General features: G+C 37.9%; 1 protein-coding gene across 1 annotated transcript in view; it reads left to right on the top strand.

The window, feature by feature from the left end:
• The window catches only part of HECA (HECA ribonucleoprotein granule regulator), a 25,732-nt gene extending 5,909 nt beyond the window's left edge, over positions 1-19,823 (top strand). Inside the window, exons 3-5 of the mRNA XM_085299300.1 lie at positions 7,397-8,437; positions 11,598-11,752; positions 15,207-19,823. Of these exons, the coding sequence (XP_085155426.1) occupies positions 7,397-8,437; positions 11,598-11,752; positions 15,207-15,371 (1,361 nt within the window). The 3' untranslated portion in view covers positions 15,372-19,823. The remainder of the gene's footprint in view (positions 1-7,396; positions 8,438-11,597; positions 11,753-15,206) is intronic.
• Positions 19,824-21,160: the final 1,337 nt, after the last annotated feature.

Genomic DNA, 21,160 nt, shown 5'->3' with positions numbered 1-21,160 from the left:
CCGCTCCTGCAATGGTAGTGTTCTTCAGGCCTCCTTCCAGGGTTTTTGGGAGGGGTATTACTGTTGTTCCTGTCTTAAATGCCTGCTGGGCGGGGAGGTAGCTTCAATTAGAGGCTGGCTACTAAGTGTGCCTGGCATTCTCCGTCTCCGCTTCTGTGCTGCAGATATCCATTTTGGGAGCAGTGTACAGTTGAGATCTCTCTCTACAGCACAGATGCCAAAGGCAGCGCACAAGCAGGTGTGGGAGCCAACACAGCATCTTGAGAGAGATGTCCGTCAAACSTGATAGCTCCAAACTCAGGAGCTGCTGTCTTGCAGAGAGGCTAAGTACTGCAGCTAAGGTGGTGGCATCTCTTAATTCCCACTGAGCTTCTACCAGCTTGTTTAGCCTTTAGCATGGGAAATAAAAATGTTGTTATATTGAAGCTTGGAAAGTGCTGACTGATGATACAAACTTCCCTAGACTTGAAACTGAAAGAGGTGCAGATATCACTTGATTTAATCTTTCCTTTTTTTTCCTCTCTTCTCAGTAAGCTTTTTTTGTGCTTTCAGACAAATTCTGGTGCAAAAATCTGGATAGATTCTAGGCAAATCCATTACACTATGCTTACATCTGTATTTGCTATTAGGGCATCTACTGCTTCTCTTACCTTGCCACATTTATCCCTTTATTCCCAGCATGAGTTGAAAAGTTGCTAGGACAGATGCGTTAGAGGTTAGCTAATTAAGCTAACTCCCAAATTCATGTGTGTGTATCAGGAGAAAGTTGATGTTAGTTATTCTGGTGCTGGTGAAGGTAGAGACTCTGGCCTGTTCTCTTTGATATGGTGAACTGGTGATATTTTTGGTTGGACTGAGGATATAGAGCGCAAACTGGGGCAAGATTTCTTCTATGCACTGTACATCTTAAACAAAAGCCAAAGCTGGTGATTGAGTTGTTCTCTTGTGTTTTGATGACAAATATTAAATGAAAGGTTATTGGTTAGGATTGGTAACTGTCTTACTGATCGGTAAGCTGTCTTTGTACTGGGTGTCACTTCAGCCTGAGCTGTGTTGCTCTCTTGCTCAGTGTAGATAGACTGCAAGCATTAGCTTTTCTTTTCAAGAATGTAGTAGGGAGTCTTGTGACAGAGAAGGCCTACATGTTCAGTAGCTTATCAAGTGCTGCTGTCCTGTGTCTTCCCTTCCCTCTTAGAGAATGACTAGAAAGTCAGCTTGATCAGTCTGCAAAGATTGTTTAAGCAGTTTGGGGAAACATCAGTCATTATCAGTGAATGATACCACTATAAGCAATGAGCCAAACTGTTTTGAAAGACCTCCTAATGTTCACTGTTTTTTTGTTGTTGTTGTTGCACTGAACATCMAAGCCTGTCTTTGGGATCCACGTGTGAACCTTTTTTTTCCCATTGTGCTGTTCTTGCTACATTCAGATTCTTGAGAAGGTTTGTGATCATTTCTGTATTGATGTATTACTTGTACTATTTTACTAGTTAAGCCTGTACTTTATATGGCAATATAATCTTGTCACTTCTTGTTAATCTTTTGAATGCTAGATTGTATTCCAAGATTTACCAAAGCAAACACATTGGGCAATTACTTTTAGTCTATCTMTTTGTTGCTGTTGTTTGTTTGTTTTTCCTTACAGTTGTGTGACAGTATTAGTATGGTAATATTGTTTGACTGTAGTTAAAATAAAGCACTGATAATGGTAGAGGAAATTCTGAAGATTCATACAAATAGTTGGTAGGGAGTAGCCTTTCTCAGAGTGAGTCAGCTCTGGTTTGAGGTTGCAGAGTGAATAATTTCTGGCTGTGTAGCATTATGAAGAGAATATTGTTCATGGGAAAGTTATGGTAGACAGATCGGAAAATACTTAATTTGCAGAGTCAGTGTCCCACAGGTACCCTTTTTGGCCTAGGGAAAGTGTCCTTGACATAGATACTGCAAATGATACTAGAGTGATGGTAGAGCAAAAGCAAACCACGAGTGAGTGTCTTGAAGCTGATACAATGCGAAGACCTTAACATGTTTTTAGAACATTTTTTTGTGCAGAGGCRTAACAACTTCCTGTCATCTCATAGTTGTTTTAAGATGACAGTAGGGCTGCCTCTTCCCACAGCAGGCACACTTCTTTCCTCTGCCCCCAGCCTCACGTTCTTAATACCTTCCTTGAACTTTACTAGTGATTATAAGTCTGTGTGGTGAGCTGAAAACTGTGCTGACAAATGCAGGAATATTCTCTGTTTCTGTGCACTGAGTGCAGAAGCTCTGGTACTTACACAGTGGTAATGTGGGARTGTGGGGGGAAGAGTGAATGTTCCTGTAGGCATGAGCATTTATGGCTTAGAGCAAATGAAAGCAGTCATGAAACTGGAGCCTTAGATTCATGAAGTTTGGCTTGCTGGTTGCATCTTTGGTTTTCTGATGGGTGTGTAAACAGAGGTAAACAATATTCTCCCCCATTTACTTCATCAGAGAGAAGTTCCTCAAATGGCTGTTGCTCTACTGCTTTCATTTGTGCCATAAAATGGGAAATGCAGGCTTCATTTACCCTCTTTATTTCATTTTTTGCCTGTAGAAACAGGTTAATGTGTTTTATGTTGAAGGAGATTGATCTTGGTTGTCTGTTTCTGTTTCTTGACTTTCATTGATGTTTAAACCTGGACAGAAAAACTGAGAAAAAAACAGTCACCCAAACCAGCTTCCTTACAGTCTTTGCCCCGTTTATGTTTCTGAGGGAACATAYCATATTTAAACAACGACGTATCCTTGCTCAAATATGTGCTTGTTCTGAATATTTTATGTTGTTTCTGTTTTAGTGTACACTTGTGAACCACCATTCACACCTATTTTTAAAGAAATACTGAGCAAAATTACTATAGTGGATAAGGCAAAACATTGATTTTTTTTTTTATGTGGAAACATAACTTGCTGAAAGAATCAGTATGTAACTGTAGTTTAAAATTGGCAGCCTGTCCACTATGGCAGTACAAGGATGTCTATGCTTGGAAGCCATTCTASGACATGAAATTACCTTTGCTCCTGTTTTACACTCTTAGGGTGTGAAGAACATCTTGAAACTGAAGAGTGAAATAGATCTACTTTTGTGGTCTTTTAGCCAGTCTTTCAGAATGGCCTACTAGAAGAACATCTACTTTTCCAGTACCTGATAATCTTTCATTTTTTATGAAATTTCCAAATCTTTGGAAACCAGAGATCTGTTGAGGCATTAGCTACCTGGAATCAGGTAGTAGTTAGYTGACAAACCAGCTTCTGGCTACAGGTGTAAATAGGCAGTTTGGGACATACGAAAGTCTGTTTACTCCCCCTTCTGTCAGTCTGTCTTAGCAGTAGTCATTGTACTCTTATCATAAAACATTCATATGATGATTTAATCTCCGACTTCTTGAAGAAAAATCTGAAAAAGCATTTCTAATTACTGAGAAATAAAGGGGCTTTAAAAAWTTTTTAAAAAGTTTTGTAATTTTGTAATAGGTGCTTTGTCTTATGCATAAAATGATGATTAAATAACCGAGAGTACTTTCAAGGACGTGTGTTGACGGGGAAGAGGTCTTCATATTTGCTGGTGTGGATCCAGTACTAAGTGACCTGAATGCTGGCTCTTTTGCTCCTAACACATGTCAGTTGCTGTGAATGGGAAAAATTTCACTAAGAAATTCCTTTCTTTTGTGTTTCTCCTTTATTTTTTATTTCGGAACATGTGGCATGATTATGTTTGGCAGGAGACATGAATGGAGAGAAGTTTGCAAGGGATGTTCAGTACTGAACAGTCTGCTTTGTACAGGTAGACCTGATGAGACTTGGAATATTAGATAGAACTGAATGTTGGTTTGATCATTTCTATATACTTTTCAGGTAGAGGAGTTTCCTGTATGCTTAAATACTGTGTTATTACAGAAGTGGTGTGGTGCAATAGTGAAACAACTTTCATTAGCTGCATTTGGCTCTTCAGATTTTGTTGTGGAAATACTGCAGGTTTTTTGTCAAGGCTTTCTCAAAATCGCAGGCTTCATAATAGCAAATTTTTATCAGTGAAACAACAAGAAAAACATGCAGGTGCCTTGACTGGCAGGACATCTAACCATGTGGTTAGAGCACAGCTGGGTCACATGATAGAGAGACCTGTTATATAGATTTCGATTATTTCCTGTGCTGCTGCACTGACAATAGTGAAATTTCAGGTGAATTCCCAGGAGAGGTTAGTAAGGAACAGCTTTTCCTGTTAGTAATGTTGTTTTTTARAATAACCTCAGTGCCACTAGGTAACAATTCAGTGGGACCTTTGTGTGTAGGGATGTTCTTACTTGCTGAATTATTTTCTTCCAGCTGTTTCATTTGTGCTTTTGCTGTGATGGTTACATAATCATCGTGACCAGCCAATTCATGCCAAGAGATAGAAGATCAGATGAGGAAATGTCTGAAAACTTTTGTTACCATCTGATTGACTTAAATGTCAATAAAGACATTACTGTCCAAAATTTGAAGTTTTTTCTTTGCTCATTGTTATATTTTTGGGGAAGTTCTTTAGATTAAGCTTTGCATAAGTAAGTTGAGGAAAAGCAAGGGAATGTCACATTTATAGTCCTTCTGTTGGTGAAACTGTGAAAAGGGAAAAAGAAATTTGTTCAAAGTCATCTTTAAAATATTCTCTAGGCATGCAGAACATGATTATAAACAAATAATTACAGAAGCATTCTATGGAAAACATTGGCTACTTTTTTTTCTATATTTCAGCCACTTATTAATCTAATTTTTTTGTTCAAAGAAGAGGCAGTATATGTTTCAGGGATTTACAGGTTGTTTATTTTTTGCACCCCAGAAACAAGACTATATTCAAAAGCTAGTSAAGGAAATATTTTTCTTTTTTTAGTCAATTAACTATACCAGTATGGATGAACAAGTGTAAAGTCCTTATTCTAAAGTGGGAGATCTCTAGACCTGTCTATTAACTTTCTGGGCTGTCAGTTGTAATTATACATACAACTGTTAGAACACTTACACTCCAGGACATGGGATGAGCATAACTGGACTTCTGCTATGTTCTTTTTTTCTGCATCATGACAGTTGTGGAAAGGAACATGTATCAAAATATATAAATACAGGAAATGCATAAATGAGAACTCCTCATAATAATACTTCTTACATCTTTTTCCACATCTGACTTGTAATGACTTGTTTTTCATGGTTTCAATTTAATTGGCTCCTCTGAGATAAATTGCATAAGATGATATAACTGCAAGCTATACTTTCAGACCCTAAATATGATAAAAGAGTGACTGACAAGAAATTCTGCTCCAAGTCACTTGGTGTGACATACTGCAGCTTCAATCAAAGTGATAATCTGGGGAGAATGGATGGGAGAACTGTGGGGTTTGGGAAGCTGACAGATTTTGGGTCAGAACAGGTAAGTTACGATTCACTTTTGCTCTTAGTGTAATTATACTCACTGATGAATTGTAGCTACATGGAAGAAAAATAAGACATTGACAGCCAATAAAATTAATGCTTCTCAAAGACATCTCAGAAACTGCAYGTTCTTAGTGAGATTTTCAGACATCTAAGATAGCTAGTAAGAATATAGATCTAACATACRTTGAAGGATATTTCTAAGAGACCTGAGGGAGTACTTCTCTCATCTAATGCTATCTTCTCCAATTTGGTGACTTGTCTTCTTTTCCTTTTTATATCTGGTGTTTATGAACAAGCCCATAGTTAGATTTATTAAATAAGCTTTTTTTGCTTTAAGAGAATGTTCTTGGGAATGTATGCTTATTGCAGTTTATAGTCCAGTCCCGGAAGGAAAGGTATTGCAGGAAGTTCTCCTTGCGACTGTGCCATTTCTGGCATTTATAACAGAGGCAGACAAATAGATGAAAGATATGGCAAATTCCATTGAATGACTCGAGAAGACTCTCTTGTACTCTTTGTGCCCCTGTATTCTGGATAAAAAAAGTCTTTAGAGCTACCATGATCTTGACTTTTCTGAAGGTTAACTTGGTTGTTTTTGTTTGTTTACAGCTTTTAGCAGGAAGTTGAAGAAAAGGGGCAAAACCACTAGCTTATCAAAGATCTGGTGTTCTTAAAAACATCTCTTTTTGTGTATTGCAGTTTGTCTTCRTTAGGCTCTGTGTATCTCTATTGCAAATCCTGGAATGCTGTGGTTGAGAGACTCTGGAATTCCAGAGAGCCATTTGCTCTCTTTCACACAATCTATGAGGCAGCACTTGACCAGGAAAAAACCCAAAGAAGTGTGCTATTACTTGAATGCAGTAACAACAGAGGGGGAAAAAAAAAGGCAGCCTGCCAGCTCCTATTGGAACATTTTTTTCTTCTGGGAAATGGAGGAAGTAGGAAGTCAGAAATACAGAGAAAGAAATCGGAAGTCATATTTGTAATGTTTGACCAAGCATCTTAGGCTTCATGATTAGACTCTGTTCAGAAGCAGTAGAAACTCCAGATGAAAATTTGCTGTCTTTTCTGTTCTGTTCTGGCTGCAATTGTGCAGGCAGAATAAATGGAGTAGTATGTTTTCTGTGGTATTTAAGTGAGGGAGGGGAAWATGTCATTGATCATAAATGCAGGACATTTTTATGTAGATGATATTGTTACACGGAGGGAATTGAAATAGTCTGTCTTTGCTCAAGAATATAGCGACGGCTGCTGCTTTGGTGATAAAAGACTAGGTGGCATTTGTTTTTTTAACTTACCTGAGTTGCAGAACTGCTTGGTTTGTGAAATTTAGCTATCAAGTATGTCAGTAATGGTGTTATATTCCTTATTTACCTGAACAGTGTAATGAAGGTCCTCCTTTCTGTGCAAAAAAACATAAGCTATTCGTCTTTCTTTTCAAAGTCCTCTGCTTCCTGTTGCTCTACTGCCTATTGTCTCTTGTTCAGTTGCAAAGAAAAGATCAATTCCTGCCTCTCCTAATGCTCGCAAAGCCAGCCTGTATTGCCTACTTGTTTTTCAAACAAGCAGCTCTGTGTATTCTCCCCATGTTGCCCCTCAGGCTTCAAAGCAACCCTTCAGAAATATCTGCCAAGCTTCCACCTTACTTCTTAACACTTGCTTTTGCAATGGTATCTGCAGATCCTTGGGGATGGTTAATGCTGCTAAGGTATTTTGACTATCAAACTGACTGCATAGTTTTGTTTCCTTCTTCTATCATTTCTGTATTTCCTTTAACGTACTTAACTTTTTTTAGCAAAGACTATTTTTTATTCTGACTGAGAGCTGGTGCTTGTGGGCACTTTGATAATACAGGTCATGAGTAAGAGCTTGCATTTGTATTTAACACAGCCTTTAAACAAGCATTGCAATTAGCAAGCTACAAAATAGTTTTAAGTTATTAATGTATCGGTTTTATGTTCCACAGAAGCCCCTTGTGCTACTCCACTGATCTGTAGCTTTGGAAGGCCTGTTGACCTTGAGAAGGATGACTACCAGAAGGTTATATGCAACAATGAGCATTGTCCTTACAGCACCTGGATGCACCTTCAATGCTTTTATGAATGGGAAAGCAGCATTCTTGTCCAGTTTAACTGCATTGGCAGAGCAAGGAGTTGGAATGAAAAGCAGTGTCGTCAAAACATGTGGACAAAGAAGGGATATGATCTCGCTTTTCGCTTTTGTTCCTGTCGCTGTGGGCAGGGTCATTTAAAGAAAGACACTGACTGGTACCAAGTGAAACGAATGCAGGATGACAAGAAGAAGAAATCAGTGTTGGAGAAGAGCACAGGAAGGTCTACGGCAGAGCCAGCAGAAGAAGCCAAAAAGGGCAGGCCAGCCAACAAGCCACAGAAAGGCTTAAGTCATGATATCCAGCGAAGGCATTCAATGGACAGACAGAACTCCCAAGAGAAGGGTGTCATTAGTGGGGGCTATGCCATTCGATCTCCGTGTGTCTCTCCTGGCCAGTCCCCACCAACTGGGTACTCTATTCTTGCCCCCACTCATTTCAGTGGCCCACGTTCTTCACGATACTTAGGAGAATTTTTAAAGAATGCTATCCATCTGGAACCTCATAAGAAGAACATGGCTGGTGGGGGCATGTTCAGGAATGCGCATTTTGATTATGGGGCAGCTGGTTTGCAAGCACATCGATCAGGACACTTTGATGCCCCTGTGCAGTTTTTGAGAAGGCTTGATCTATCTGAGCTTCTTACTCATATACCCAGGCATAAATTRAATACTTTCCATGTGCGGATGGAAGATGATGCCCAAGTGGGTCAAGGGGAGGACCTTCGGAAGTTTATTCTTGCTGCTCTTAGTGCCAGCCACAGGAACGTTGTAAACTGTGCGCTATGCCACAGGGCACTGCCAGTCTTTGAACAGTTTCCGCTGGTGGATGGAACGCTATTCCTTAGCCCATCAAGACACGATGAAATTGAATATGATGTTCCCTGTCACCTTCAAGGTACAGGTTGTCTGTCAGTCATGTTAGGTCTCACTGAACAATGGAACTGCTCTTTGTGCTCCCCTCCCACCCCATTTTATATTTGCATCCTGATTCTGCGTTTACTAAGCGATTTTGTGAAGCCTGATGTCACATCCAAATTATCATCCAGATTAGACTGAAATGCTTAGGAAGGAATTATAAAAAGCAAATGCTGTGTAGAAAGATGCATGCCTTGTGYTTAGTCTTACAACTAAGGGGTGTCTCATCTGGGTTGTAGATAGACCTTAGGAAGCTTTTTCTGCCACTCTGTTGTGCAGTGTATGTGTACTGATTTATATGTTGTGAGTTTTAATCCAAGACATACATCATCCTTTAAAATTTAAGCATGCTGTACTGCAGCATGGATGAAAGTTCTGTTTGTACCACAAGCCAGTCATGCATCTCATCTTTTGTTAGACCAGTGAATATCAGTTTTGTTTTAGTGTGAACAGTATTTTTTTTATATGGCAATAGTCTGGCCTGTATTAATACAAGCCTAACAAAGACTATTCTTATGGTCTGGACCGGTTGGACGTATTAAAAGTAAATGTTTGTTATGGTGGGATGAAGTAGCAACAGTATAGTGGGGGGATCTAGACTTGTTTACAAATTCCTGCCTGTTCAGAGTGCACCCTGATCATGTTTCTGCTGCATGCTGGGTTGAGATCAAGACATGTACTATTTTTCTTCTCCTGGAGAAACAAACAGTTGTGGGCTGGGATGAGCTGCAGCTCTTTCTGGAAGTTTTTTTCCCAGACTAAATGATCAAGGCACAAGAGCACTGTGGTATACTGCAAAACACATCTGTCCTGCAGTCTGTTTGCAGCTCATGTGGCTAAAATAAGTCAGAATATTAGTAGTTTGATTTACAAAAACATACAGTTGTATGTTAAAAAGCGTAATGGGAAGGCATAAACAACAGGTATTTTGACATAYAAGCTTTTCTTCCTTTCAATAAAATTTGTTATATTGCATGCATGGTCATAATACATGTTATGTAACATTTCTTTGTTTACCAAACTTTGTATTTTTTTCCTCCTTAAATCGCTGTGCCCTAAGTCACTAAACTGTATTCATGCTAACAGTATTGTTTCTGTCTTACCTAATATACTTTAAAGAGAAGAAGCGATAGGCAAAAAACATATGAGCTAAAAAGTCTGCAGGATAAACAATATATATATGTGAGATAACAATACTTACTCGATTTTGCTGGGAGGCATGCACAACGTGCTTGTGATTTTATCGGTACTAATAGTTGCTTTAATAATAGTGAAACTGTCACTTGTTAACTTTTAGCACTAAGAATGAAACTGCAGTTTTGKTTTTTTTTTAATTAATTGCTTCTTACCCATTGGAAGATATATCTGCAAGCTTGCTCAGACAAAATGTTGTGAATAATTAATTGTTAGAATTCTTAGCTCCTTGACCTGAGTAAAATGTTTTATTATCAGAAGTATGTTTTGAAATGAAATTAAGCTGCAAGGTGCCATTCCAGATGCTGTTTTCTCTTAGTAAAGAAAATAACCTTTATTTTGTTTCAGGYGTGTTTAAGATACCAGGTGTTTGGTTTGCTATACAACAAGGAAACTCAGAATTAAGCAGTGAGGGAATGTATATGCATTCCCTCACTGCAAGGGAGCAAGAGCAATGTATAACTTCAGATGAGAAAAAAATATTTATTTTGATACACCAACAAAAAGCTTTAGTGCAGTGCAGTTTTTTGAAAATTTCCAATCTCAAGTGTTCGCTTAAGAAACAGAGCTTAATATATTTGCACTTCAGTCTCATCATATCACATTTTCCAGAGCTGAACACCTTAATGTGGAATAACTCAATTTTACCAGTTAATAGTTGCAAGTTTATTTTGTATATATACTTCAGGAAGAATCTTGTTTTTCTTCTAATTTTTCTCAAATATTTGGCTTTAAAAAATTTGAAAAACAGGCCAGTTAGTGTTAAAATATCCAGTGTWATCTAATCATAATTTGTTAAATTGTTAGTATTTTATTCCCTTATGTCCAGAAAAGCTACAAGATATGTATGTTCTTGAAATAACAAATTATGATGTGTCTAACATTTTAATGTTCAAAAGCACAAATTGCAATCCAAAATAAACATTTATAATATAGAGTCCTATTTTGTAGCTGATTTGTAACTGCATTACTTCTTAATTTTGTCTGGTATAGCAGTGCAAAATACGGTACATTATAAAGTTAGCTCTCCATGTAAGCACACATTTGATAGCCAACTACTAAACTGCAAATCAACTCAATTGCTACAAGTCAGGCCTAATCTAGATGTCAAATCTTTGTAATTTGTTTATGGCCTTTTGTTTTGTGTGAAATTTGGATTTTACATTGTTAAGTTATATAGACAAAATATTTAATTTTGAAGTCTGAACTTATGGAAGTCAGTATAACTCATCTTTTGGAAGTCATCTTGCATATAGAACCTAAGTTCATGATAGAGTTCAATAAATCCATATTCTTGTATGGCATGTTAAAATATGTGTATATATAACATTTTATATATACACAAAAGTGCATATGTACATACCAAATGTTCTAAAATATACTCACTGTAAATGAGTGGTCAGGAAAAATTACATGAAAGAAGATTGCTCTTTTATCTCTTACTTTCTTCTGTGAGGAATATTAGGTCCTTGTTTCCCTCCTTCCTGGAAGATTTTGGCAAATTGTTACATGAATCTGTACCCAGCTTGCTAATAAGCTTCAGCACTTCTCCACGTCTTTTGTCGGGGGGGATGAAGGTAGGGGGCAATCTTGTAGTTGGAAGAACAGCAGAGTTATAGTCAGGTTGTRTAGCTCAACCTGACAACTGATCATGTAGCGTAACCAACTCCTTTTATAAAATACTTTGCCAAGGTCTACCAGCAAATGGGAGGGGGGGAGGCTGATCTGTAATTCCTGAGTTTTTCATCCATGGAAAATAGCTTCAGTCAAGCCATATATATTTTCTACAGAGAAACGTTTATTCATTTTATCATTCAGCCTTTTAAAAAAAAGTTATTAATAAGGCGTGATTTGTTTCACACTGACGGGCAAATAACACATTGCACGAAATGTCTGTTTTAATCTTCTGTTACAGTTTCCTTAAGAAATGTGTTTCCTGTCCACAGGAAGGCTTATGCATCTCTATGCTGTTTGTGTAGACTGCTTAGAAGGGGTTCACAAAATTATCTGCATTAAGTGCAAGTCCCGATGGGATGGAAGCTGGCATCAGCTGGGAACTATGTATACCTATGATATTCTGGCAGCATCTCCCTGTTGTCAGGTTAGTATTGTACATAAATAAGATTCATAAGATGAAATTCAAACTAATAGTAAATAAAGCAAAGGTTTGTGTTTCTATTCTTTCCCTTCCTTCCTGCTTCTTGTTCAGCCTATGCCTATAGATGCACTCCATTGCAGTTCAAGCAGTGAACTGAATCACTGTCCCTGAGTTTTAACTTACGAAGCACAAAGACTTATGGTTGAACAAAAATGAATATAATAGCCAGTGGTTAATATGCAGTTTTTAAAATAAAGTTTCTTCAAATGTACTCACAATTAAACCTAGCAGTGCTTGGGATGATCACTGCCAAATATCTTTGGCATCACAAGTAATTCTAGTAGTGTTTTAATGACAAATGCACACTTCTAGCAGCTGTTATATGCATTCAGGCCTCTCTTAGTTGCTCAAATTGTGTTCTATCATGAGATACTTGCAGCAAAAAAGCCATAGGAATGGAAAGCCTAAAAGAGCCTGCACTTGGAAATTACATTTTCTCCTTAGCCTTTGCTGTGACTGTGATGATGGTACTCTATCCATAGCCTGAATAAGCTTAGTTTTCATGTAATGGTTGCCTAATTTATACTTTAGCTGAGGAAAATCCAGTGCCTCAGGCTATTCCAGAGTAGACACATGCCTGAGGCATCAGCATCCAGAGTCAGCATCCAAGAGAGTTTTCCACATGATCGGCCAAGGGRTGTTTTGTTGTAGAAGCAAACCATGGTAAATATCTATGGAAAAAGCGCCAAGGTGCCATTATTGTGGGAATGGGTCAACGGTCTGTTCTGGCTGTTCAAGAGTGGACTGTGGCCTTCAGATACATAGGTTTTGTTAACTGCTGGGTTAGGTGCCCCACAAATGTGGATTCGTTCATTCGAAGTGTGATCACTCCATGATATTGTGCGTGCTTTCTATAAAGCTCTGCAATCTCTTCRTTTTCTACTGTTGCTAAGTACCAGTAATCTTAGTTCTGAGTAAGCCTTAAAAAGAAGACAGTCTACTGCCCTTGTAGTTACAGCAGTGCAAGAGCAATCTAAAAGATACTCTTGTCAAAATGCAAAATGCGATTTAATTTTAAATTTAACATACTTACCAAAATGTATTGTTCACAAGAGAAACAGACTTGGTGTTACTGGGTAAAATGACAACTAATAGCAGTTATAACTTCAGATAGAAATGTTACCTCCAAATATTGTGCATCTTGAGATGACAATTTTTCCTAAAATAGGAACTTTAAAAGGTACAACACTGAGGCTGACTTACTAGCTTTGTAAAAGCCAGGAAATTTAAATCTGAATCACTTCTTTTGAATATACAAAACAAGAATTAAGGTCTCATTGTACGAGAACCTTAATAATATGATTAGTGGACAGTGTGACAGTACATGGTAAATAATAGAACTGAATACAAAATCATTATGTTTAGTGACTCTGACTGCTGGATAATGCGTATTTTTGTTTCATCATGATTGTTACAGATGATTTTGTGCATACAGAGGGATGACATTAAACTATGCTATATAATTTATCTCCGAATTGCCTTGCTAATTTCTGTTTTGAGTGATTTCATACCTTATTTCAAAATATTTAATTGTACTTCACAAACATGCATGTACAGTAATTGAACTACAGCCACTGTCAGGAAGGTTGCTAGCAGCTAGCAGATGTACTGAACAGTAGCAAGGAGAGAACACCACTTTTTCAAGAAAACCATGCAAATCTGCATCTGTATTTTGTAGAATTTCTGCTGCTCAAGCAAGGCAGATGGCTGAGGATTTTTTGATTGGTTTATTTGTGAGTGTTGTCTCAACAGTGATAGTGCTTTCGTAGTTTCTTCCCTCCTCTTGCTTTTGCACAAGACAATTCATTGAATGAGTGTTGCCATAGAAAATTGTTTTGTTCTTTTCATGGAAGAGCTGATGCTTTCATTAACATGTTTGACTGTGAGGTCAGGGTGCTGTCCAACTCAGACCCTGGCTGCTCATTTGTTGTCTTTGCTCTTGAACTCCCTTACGGTCTCAAATCTCTGCTGCTTCTCTTGAATATTGTAAGCTGCCTGCTGTGCTTTCACACTGCGTTTTACTTCCTTTACATCAAATGCCCCGGTTTTCTGCAGCCAGATGCCTTTTTGAGACTTGATCTTGTTTGTTTGTTAYTACTGTCAAAATCTCTGTCTGTCCTTACCTTTACCCTTTATTGTTTCTTATATCTGCCCAGTTAGTGGTGGTCTTGTTTCGGTTGGATTTTGCAGAATAGTTTGTATGCTTTAAATGCTGTTTAGTTTATATAGCCTCATATGTATTGTAAATATTTAAATAAATACTTAAAGTGATACAATACCATGCCATGCTGATAAAATAGAGCAAGCTCTACATTTTTTAAACCAAAAGATTAAAATGCTTAAGTATTGTGCAGACAAATCATGTTCAAACATAAAATGAAACAGCTGCATTGCGGGAATTGCATGACACAAATGTAAAATTTCTSTTTGCTTCAGGGCTTCATTTATGGTTTACTGAGACAGCACTATTTATGCTAAGAACTTGAGGAATTGATTTAGAGATTAATCAGCGTCAAACAATCATATGAACTTATAAACTTTGTAATTCTGTACCTCCTGCCAGTCATGACTGGATATAACTTAGCTCCGGAATTTGGAAGTATACTAGGTGTTATATTCTTAGGATTTCTACTGAAGTATGATATATAATGATTCTCAGACTGTGTACTTTTTAGAGTACTTACTAGAAAGWTATTAGCTTATAAAAACTTAATTAGTGGACTTGGTGCTAAAATCTAGCTAATTGTCTTCAAATGTTGCCTAGCAAAAATAGCAGGAGTTCATCATGGCCAAAACAGGTCACTGGGATGTGCTCTGTCCAGTTGAAGTACCCTGCTACATGGCCTCTTTTACAGAAAGCTGTGTGTAGCTGTGCTTTACCAAACCTACTGGCTCGCTGCAAAGGGAAAAACAAACATTTTGCTGTCTCTGGCAAGGTTCCGCAGTCTTCCTCCTCTGAACTGAGCTGAAAAGCATGCAGTGTGTCAAATGTTTAGTTAAATTAGATTTCTAAATTATTTTGGAAAGTTAATCTTAAAACTGGATATCCAAACCCTGGGACTTAAAGCACTTTTGAAGAGGCGTTGCTTAAAAGAGTTACTTGAGAAAAGTTTAACGTCAGCATAGCCAAATACCTACTGATTTCCACCAACCTTGCAAAAAGCTTCYAGGGAGGCTCTGTGAAACATTGTTTTAATGGAGAGTAAGCCTGTGAGTAAGTTACCAGCTGGGTAAGTAACATCCTCCACAGCAGATCCCAGTACTGCCAATCTCCTGATTTAATTTATTACAGGGCTAGAGGTAGGGTCTGTGTGTGACATTGTGACACTCTCTTTTTCTGTGGTGAGAAATGGAAGCATAATTTGTTATTTCAAAAGTGTTTTTTACTTTTTTACAGGCTCGACTGAACTGTAAACACTGTGGGAAGCCAGTAATAGATGTACGGATTGGCATGCAGTATTTCTCTGAATACAGCAACGTCCAACAGTGTCCGCACTGTGGAAATCTAGACTACCACTTTGTGAAGCCATTCTCTTCGTTTAAAGTTCTGGAGGCTTATTGACGAAAGCTTTGCTTTAGTATTAGCTATTTTATGGGTATTTCAACTTTATTACATATCTTTTTATAGGATTCATTCTGTGATGAAATTAATTTCTTTTCTAACTGAAAGAGCAGCTTCTTTGTCTGTGTATATATTAATGTGTATATATACATGTTGTTAAAACCAGGATCCTCCTGACAAGATCCCTGTGAAGGCTRGAGGCAAGCCAATTTGATGGCCTTTGAATATATCCCAAGTGTGGGGTAAACTTCAGCTAAAAATGATTTGGTTTTATTTTTTGTATTGTTGTAATACAGTTTATAGCAAAGGCGTGGGGAGACATACAGGACAGAAAAATATGTCCAGTTGGAAAGCAGTTAATTTTGTAGGGTGATGTCCCTCTAGCTTGGTGGAAATGGGAAATCCTTGGAAAGAAATCATCCTGTTACTGTTGAATTCATTGAGTCTTTAACATTGGTTCTAATGGGAGCAGGAATGGCCCTAAACTGCTAGTCATCTTAGCAGGCTTTCTTTTARGTTTCCCAAGATAGGGTAAACTAAGATACTGTGACAAGTGAATGTAAATCTATGCCAGAAGATGCAATCTTGAAATGAATTTTTTGGCATAGCGTCTTCCTGCCATGTGTGTTTGATGCGCGTTACCCTCACTGACGGATCATACGGCAATAGTACTGCTTCCACCAGTGTTGTGATTTTAGCAGTCAGGTCAACTGTTTATACCAAAACAAGCTGGAGATGCTAAAATGCTTTATTTAAAGGTATTTCTTCACAGATATTTTAAGACTTTATTGTGATATGTGAGAGGAACAGGTTGAACTGAATGGGAATGTGTTCATGTGTGTCTGCTGGGGCTGAGACTTGCTTCCTACTGCAGACTGGTGTGACTGGTTTGTAAAGAGAACCGTAAAGTGGGATCTGGACCGTCAGAGCTCTAAGACCTGAGAGGTACTTAGTATGAAACTTGKCATTGATTTTTAAAACAATGAATTGTTGCACCTTTATCTTTCAAAATTATGTAAGTCCAAGATTTAAAAACTTATAGACTATTTAAAAAAGCAAATTTAGTGTAATTGCTTTCTACATGCCTATGTGCTCCATATAAAAAACTGTGCATTAGACAGTGAATTTGTATCAGAGGTTGGCCCTGTAGACTCTGACAATATTGTTTCTTGGCTCCAATTTCTTACTTCCCTAAACAAAAGTTTTAAAATAGGTCATTTGTCTTTTACTTGGCTTCTCAAGTCGTTTGAGATTTTGATTTTTTTTTCTTTACTCCACAATATATTTATGAAGTGACTGTCYACTCAGGAGGTACAGTTTTTATTACTTTTCAAGAGGTGGGATTGTTTTTTGTTTCTTTTTAAGTTGTGAGACACTATTTTAAAACAAATTATGTTTTTTCCCAAATTAGAATCTTGAATCATAAGATATGTTGAAATTACGGTTTTGAAAATGGCCTCTGTACACCCTGGGAAAGAATACAAAAAAATCGCAAGCCAAAAGGTCGTGCATGTGCTGAATTGAGTGTTATGCTTTCTGTTAAGAAAATCTGCACATAAAGCTTGAACTGAATATCCATGTTTCTGTGTGCATTAAAAATGCCAAGTTTACAGTTTTATTTCCTGGCTGTCTTTACTGCAGAATTAGATCCTTTTAGCATTAGCCACTCTTCAAATAATACGCTGCACAGAGGGCTTATATGGCACAGATCAGTTACTRTTAACTTGAGTGGTAATGTCCGTATAAGCCAGCCAACTCAAGTCAGTAATTTTGACATGTGGATAGGACTGGACTGTCTATCTCATACAGTTGCACTGGTGATGCACTCCTGGTCTGAACGACGCTGTTAGCAGCCGCTGGCTGTGATAGCCCACACTGCTAGCACTCCACTTGTTCTGTCCTCACTGTTTCTGTACTTGTTTTTATGTCTACAGCACATCCGTGGCTTTTTGTGCAAGCTTTTTGGTTGCTTTTTTGTGCAGGCTTTTTGGTTCCCTACTGCTTGTAACAGTTGTGGGAAAACCTGTTTCCCTTTAAGGTAAGTTACCGGAAGAACTTCTAACACTGTCCTAGTAGGGCTACTGCAAACTAAGTTATTCCAACCCCAGGGACAGCAGAAGCAGCGCTGGTCTGTAGGAGGGACAGCTAGCCCACAYGTACCTGGACTGGAGGAAGAGGTGGCTAGCAGAGAAAATCTGGTTAGCTGTGCAGTGTAGACCTTCCTTACGGAGAACAATCAGTTAATAATTTGAGTTAATTCTGCAGGGAAGATGTGTCCGTCAAGTTCTGTGGTACATTCCAAAAATCTCATGGAGTTCAAATAGTTAACAAAGTCTAGAGCTGCATTGCCTGCCAGTACCATGAGAGCCAGTTCAGATATACAAATGGTAGATACACAAAGGACTATTGCAGTGGTATTAAATCACATAGCAAAATGAAACTCTTGTAATGAGAAAAATAAAAGGAAATATATATAACTGATACTTTAATTTGAGTGCTAGTCACTCATGCCTTGAGTCTAGGGTATCAATTCCCACATATCTTAGTATCTTACATGGATAACAGCATACTATACCTTTTTTTTCCCCACATTTGACATGGACAGTTATCACCATGCAGTGTACATGGTGGTGGAGAATTGAGATTGAGATCTGGAATTCTCCTAAATACTTGTTCATTTGCCCCCCCCCCTTTTTTTTTAACTATAGCTTAGTTATAATTCTGTTGTTTAAGTACTTAGATGCCTCTCCATGTGTGTATATATGACAATCGAGAATGAGTGGAAGTGGAAAAAWGGAATTTGTCCAGTTTTTAAAAGCACAAGCATATGAAAGATTGTACAGAATCTTCAATTCAAAACCAAGAAGCAGACTAGGAGAGTGGGGGAAAAAGCAGGTTTAAATTCCTAACAGTGATGAGAAGTTTTTATGTACAAATCTACCCAAGAAAAAAATCCAGTTCTCAATTAACTTTTTCTTTTAATTCTGCTATTGAGCYGTAGCTACTGCTTGAAGAAATGCCTGTCTTCTTGCAAAACATTTCTCAGCTGGAAGCTAGCAGCACATGTAGTACAGTAAAAATGATCCATGATGGAAGCCATCCATCTTTCTGAATTACAGAAAGATTCTTTTGAACTTTCCCTCTAAAGCAAATTGTCCCTAATTTGTAGAGAACACTTTCTCGATTTCTTACTGATACTGACAATTGGTCTCAAGTTACTGCAAAATGCAGTATTTTTTGTAACATCCATATGATGCCAGTCAAGTAGTCAGGCCCTTTCTTTGGCCATAGTAGTTTCAGCTGGGCTCTTTATAAGTACAAAGGCAGAGTTAACTCCTTTGGGCCTTGTAGCTCCTTAATATAAAAGGTTAAACTAGACTGCAGTTTGTTTTCTATGCATCTTAATGAGCACTGGAAATAATCATGGGCTTTTAAATGTATCAAAAGGGAAATGTTTTGTCTAGATAAGGAGCTGCTTGCTTTGTTTGTTTTGCTAAAGTTTGCTCTTCATTACCTTTCATTTGTCTTATGCTGTGTGTTCTTTTTAGWCTGGCCTGTGGTCAGATTAAATTGTGCCTGAAACATGTTTTGTAAAACAGAGTACAGTCCTCTGGATTTGGAGGTTCATTCTACTCTTCTTAAATGCACGATACTCCTGGTGATAGTAATAGGAGTTGCATGTGCAGATGCTTTTATTTCCAGTAGTTTAATATGTTTTCCATAGGAGAGGCTTGCATTTAGATAGACTTAACATTTTGGATGTGTAAATGAATTCATCCATCAGTAGGACATTTAAAAGTAAATTTTGATAACCATAACTAACACAATGGACATCTTTTAAATGCTGATATGTAATTTGACATCTGTCGAGGTGAGAAGGCTGAATTTCTTGTTCTATCTAATGCTGCAGCGTCATTAARAACTACAATGCTCTATAGTCCTGTAGACTATTCTGTAGTCTATTTGCATTAATTTGTTCAGTAGTGAGGACTATATTCATAAATAAGTTTAGTTGGGAAAATAGGGAATATGTCTATGAGGAAGGCATCCAACTCAGTTTCTTTATTTTCATGTACTCTTCATTTTGTCATACCAGGTAACCAAGGAAAAACATGTTGTTGAAGGCCACTGTTAAGAAAACCCCTCAAAAATATTCTTGTCCATAAAGGTTTCTTGTTGAGACATTTTTGGATTGCACTTTTGCAGAAGGAAGAATATGTACATACCAAATGAATGTTGATGAAATTAAAATAATTGGTTATGATATCATTTGCGTGTGTTGTTAGAAAATATTTTGTTGTGACTTCTCTGTATTAAAAAGTAATAAATACCAGACAGCTAATAATGTGAGTTCTTCTTCCCCCCACCGTCTATCAGCTTGTTTCTTACACCTGCTCTTTACAGAAAGGCTAGATCTATTCATCTTCACTATTAAAGGACGTGGTGAAATCAGTTTTTCAGTGTTATTTAAAATGAAGCTTTGATGTAATCATTTTGAAGACTGCTATACTAAAAGCGTGCGTGTGGCGTGTGCGGCATGTCCCCTTGCAAAACAGGGGTCTGGTTCTCTGGGTTGATGTTGGAAATGCTCTTGCTGCAGGATAGTGTGCTGTGTAAGAGTTGTGTTTTGGGCAGGCTCAGGAACCAGGAGGGATAAACAGGGGACAGAATGGCAAATCTTTGACTTCAATCTGTTAATGGAAACATGCYCTCTGGTGCATGAGAAATATCAGAATGGAATCTGTGTAGGAAAATGCAATGCAGTAGTGCTAGACAAAAGGGTTCCCCCCTTTTAGGACTGAACACTTCGTCTCTGAAGCCCTGTTGCAGGGGAGGGAGCCTCGAATTTTTGCTTCCTGGGTAAGGTTTTCTGCAATTTGACTAGTCATCTARTCATGTGTTTTAGCAAACCTTTCTACCTAAACTTACAGCAAGAGTTTTCAGCTTTTGAATATTGCTGCAGAGAAGTTCAGGAAGGATGTAAATGTTCAAAGTAGTACAGATTTGCAAAAGGTAAAGCAAATACTACCATGAATGAAAGAGGGACATAGCTCAAAGGAGTGGATTGGGATTTGGAGGTTGGAAAAACACTTTAAAGAGCTGACAGAAGCTATTTGTATTTAATTTTGGAAGCAGATATGGTGGCTGGGAAACCTTTAAGTTGAAGAGCTGTATATTGTGATAATTGTGAAAATCACTCTGGATAGCTGCTTCTTAAAATAAGAAGTAAAGATTTATTTATGAGGTAGAAATGTGAATGAGTCACAAAAATCAAGTAATCACAGGTGAATGCTATGGTTCCATTTTATGTCATTTATATTTTGTTAAAGGGGTCTTAGGTCATGATTTAAAGTTTAAGCCAATGTCTAGGTGGGAAAACCAGATGAGCACTAATATGAAAGGGAGCCTGTTCCCATAGCTTGCTTACTGCAATCTTTACCACTTTTTTGGGAGGTGTCTATTGCTGAGTACTAAACTGCAGAACTTAAGGTTTGATTTGGTATGGTAATTGCTGTGTTGCTAAAGGAAACTGAATAGCATTGTGAGAATATGGAGGAAAGAGAATCACAGAAGAAAAGCTTTTCAAGCTATTACATGATACAGTGTGCAGTTAAATGGGGGTGGCACAAGGCAAATTGAATTAGAAGCATGCCTGGGCTCATGTTCCTGCTGGAGGCATCCCTGTTTGTGTCAGAGGAGAGGAATGAACTATTCTGGCTGCATATGTATGTGGGCGAGTGTACCTAGAAATACATGTCCAGGTTTCACACAGCTATATTCGCGTTTGA

Source organism: Rhea americana, unplaced genomic scaffold (assembly GCF_003343005.1).
Source record: "Rhea americana isolate MKP2758 unplaced genomic scaffold, rheAme1 scaffold_149, whole genome shotgun sequence".
Classification (NCBI taxonomy): Eukaryota; Metazoa; Chordata; class Aves; order Rheiformes; family Rheidae; genus Rhea; species Rhea americana.
This window is presented reverse-complemented; position numbering and strand designations above follow the sequence as displayed.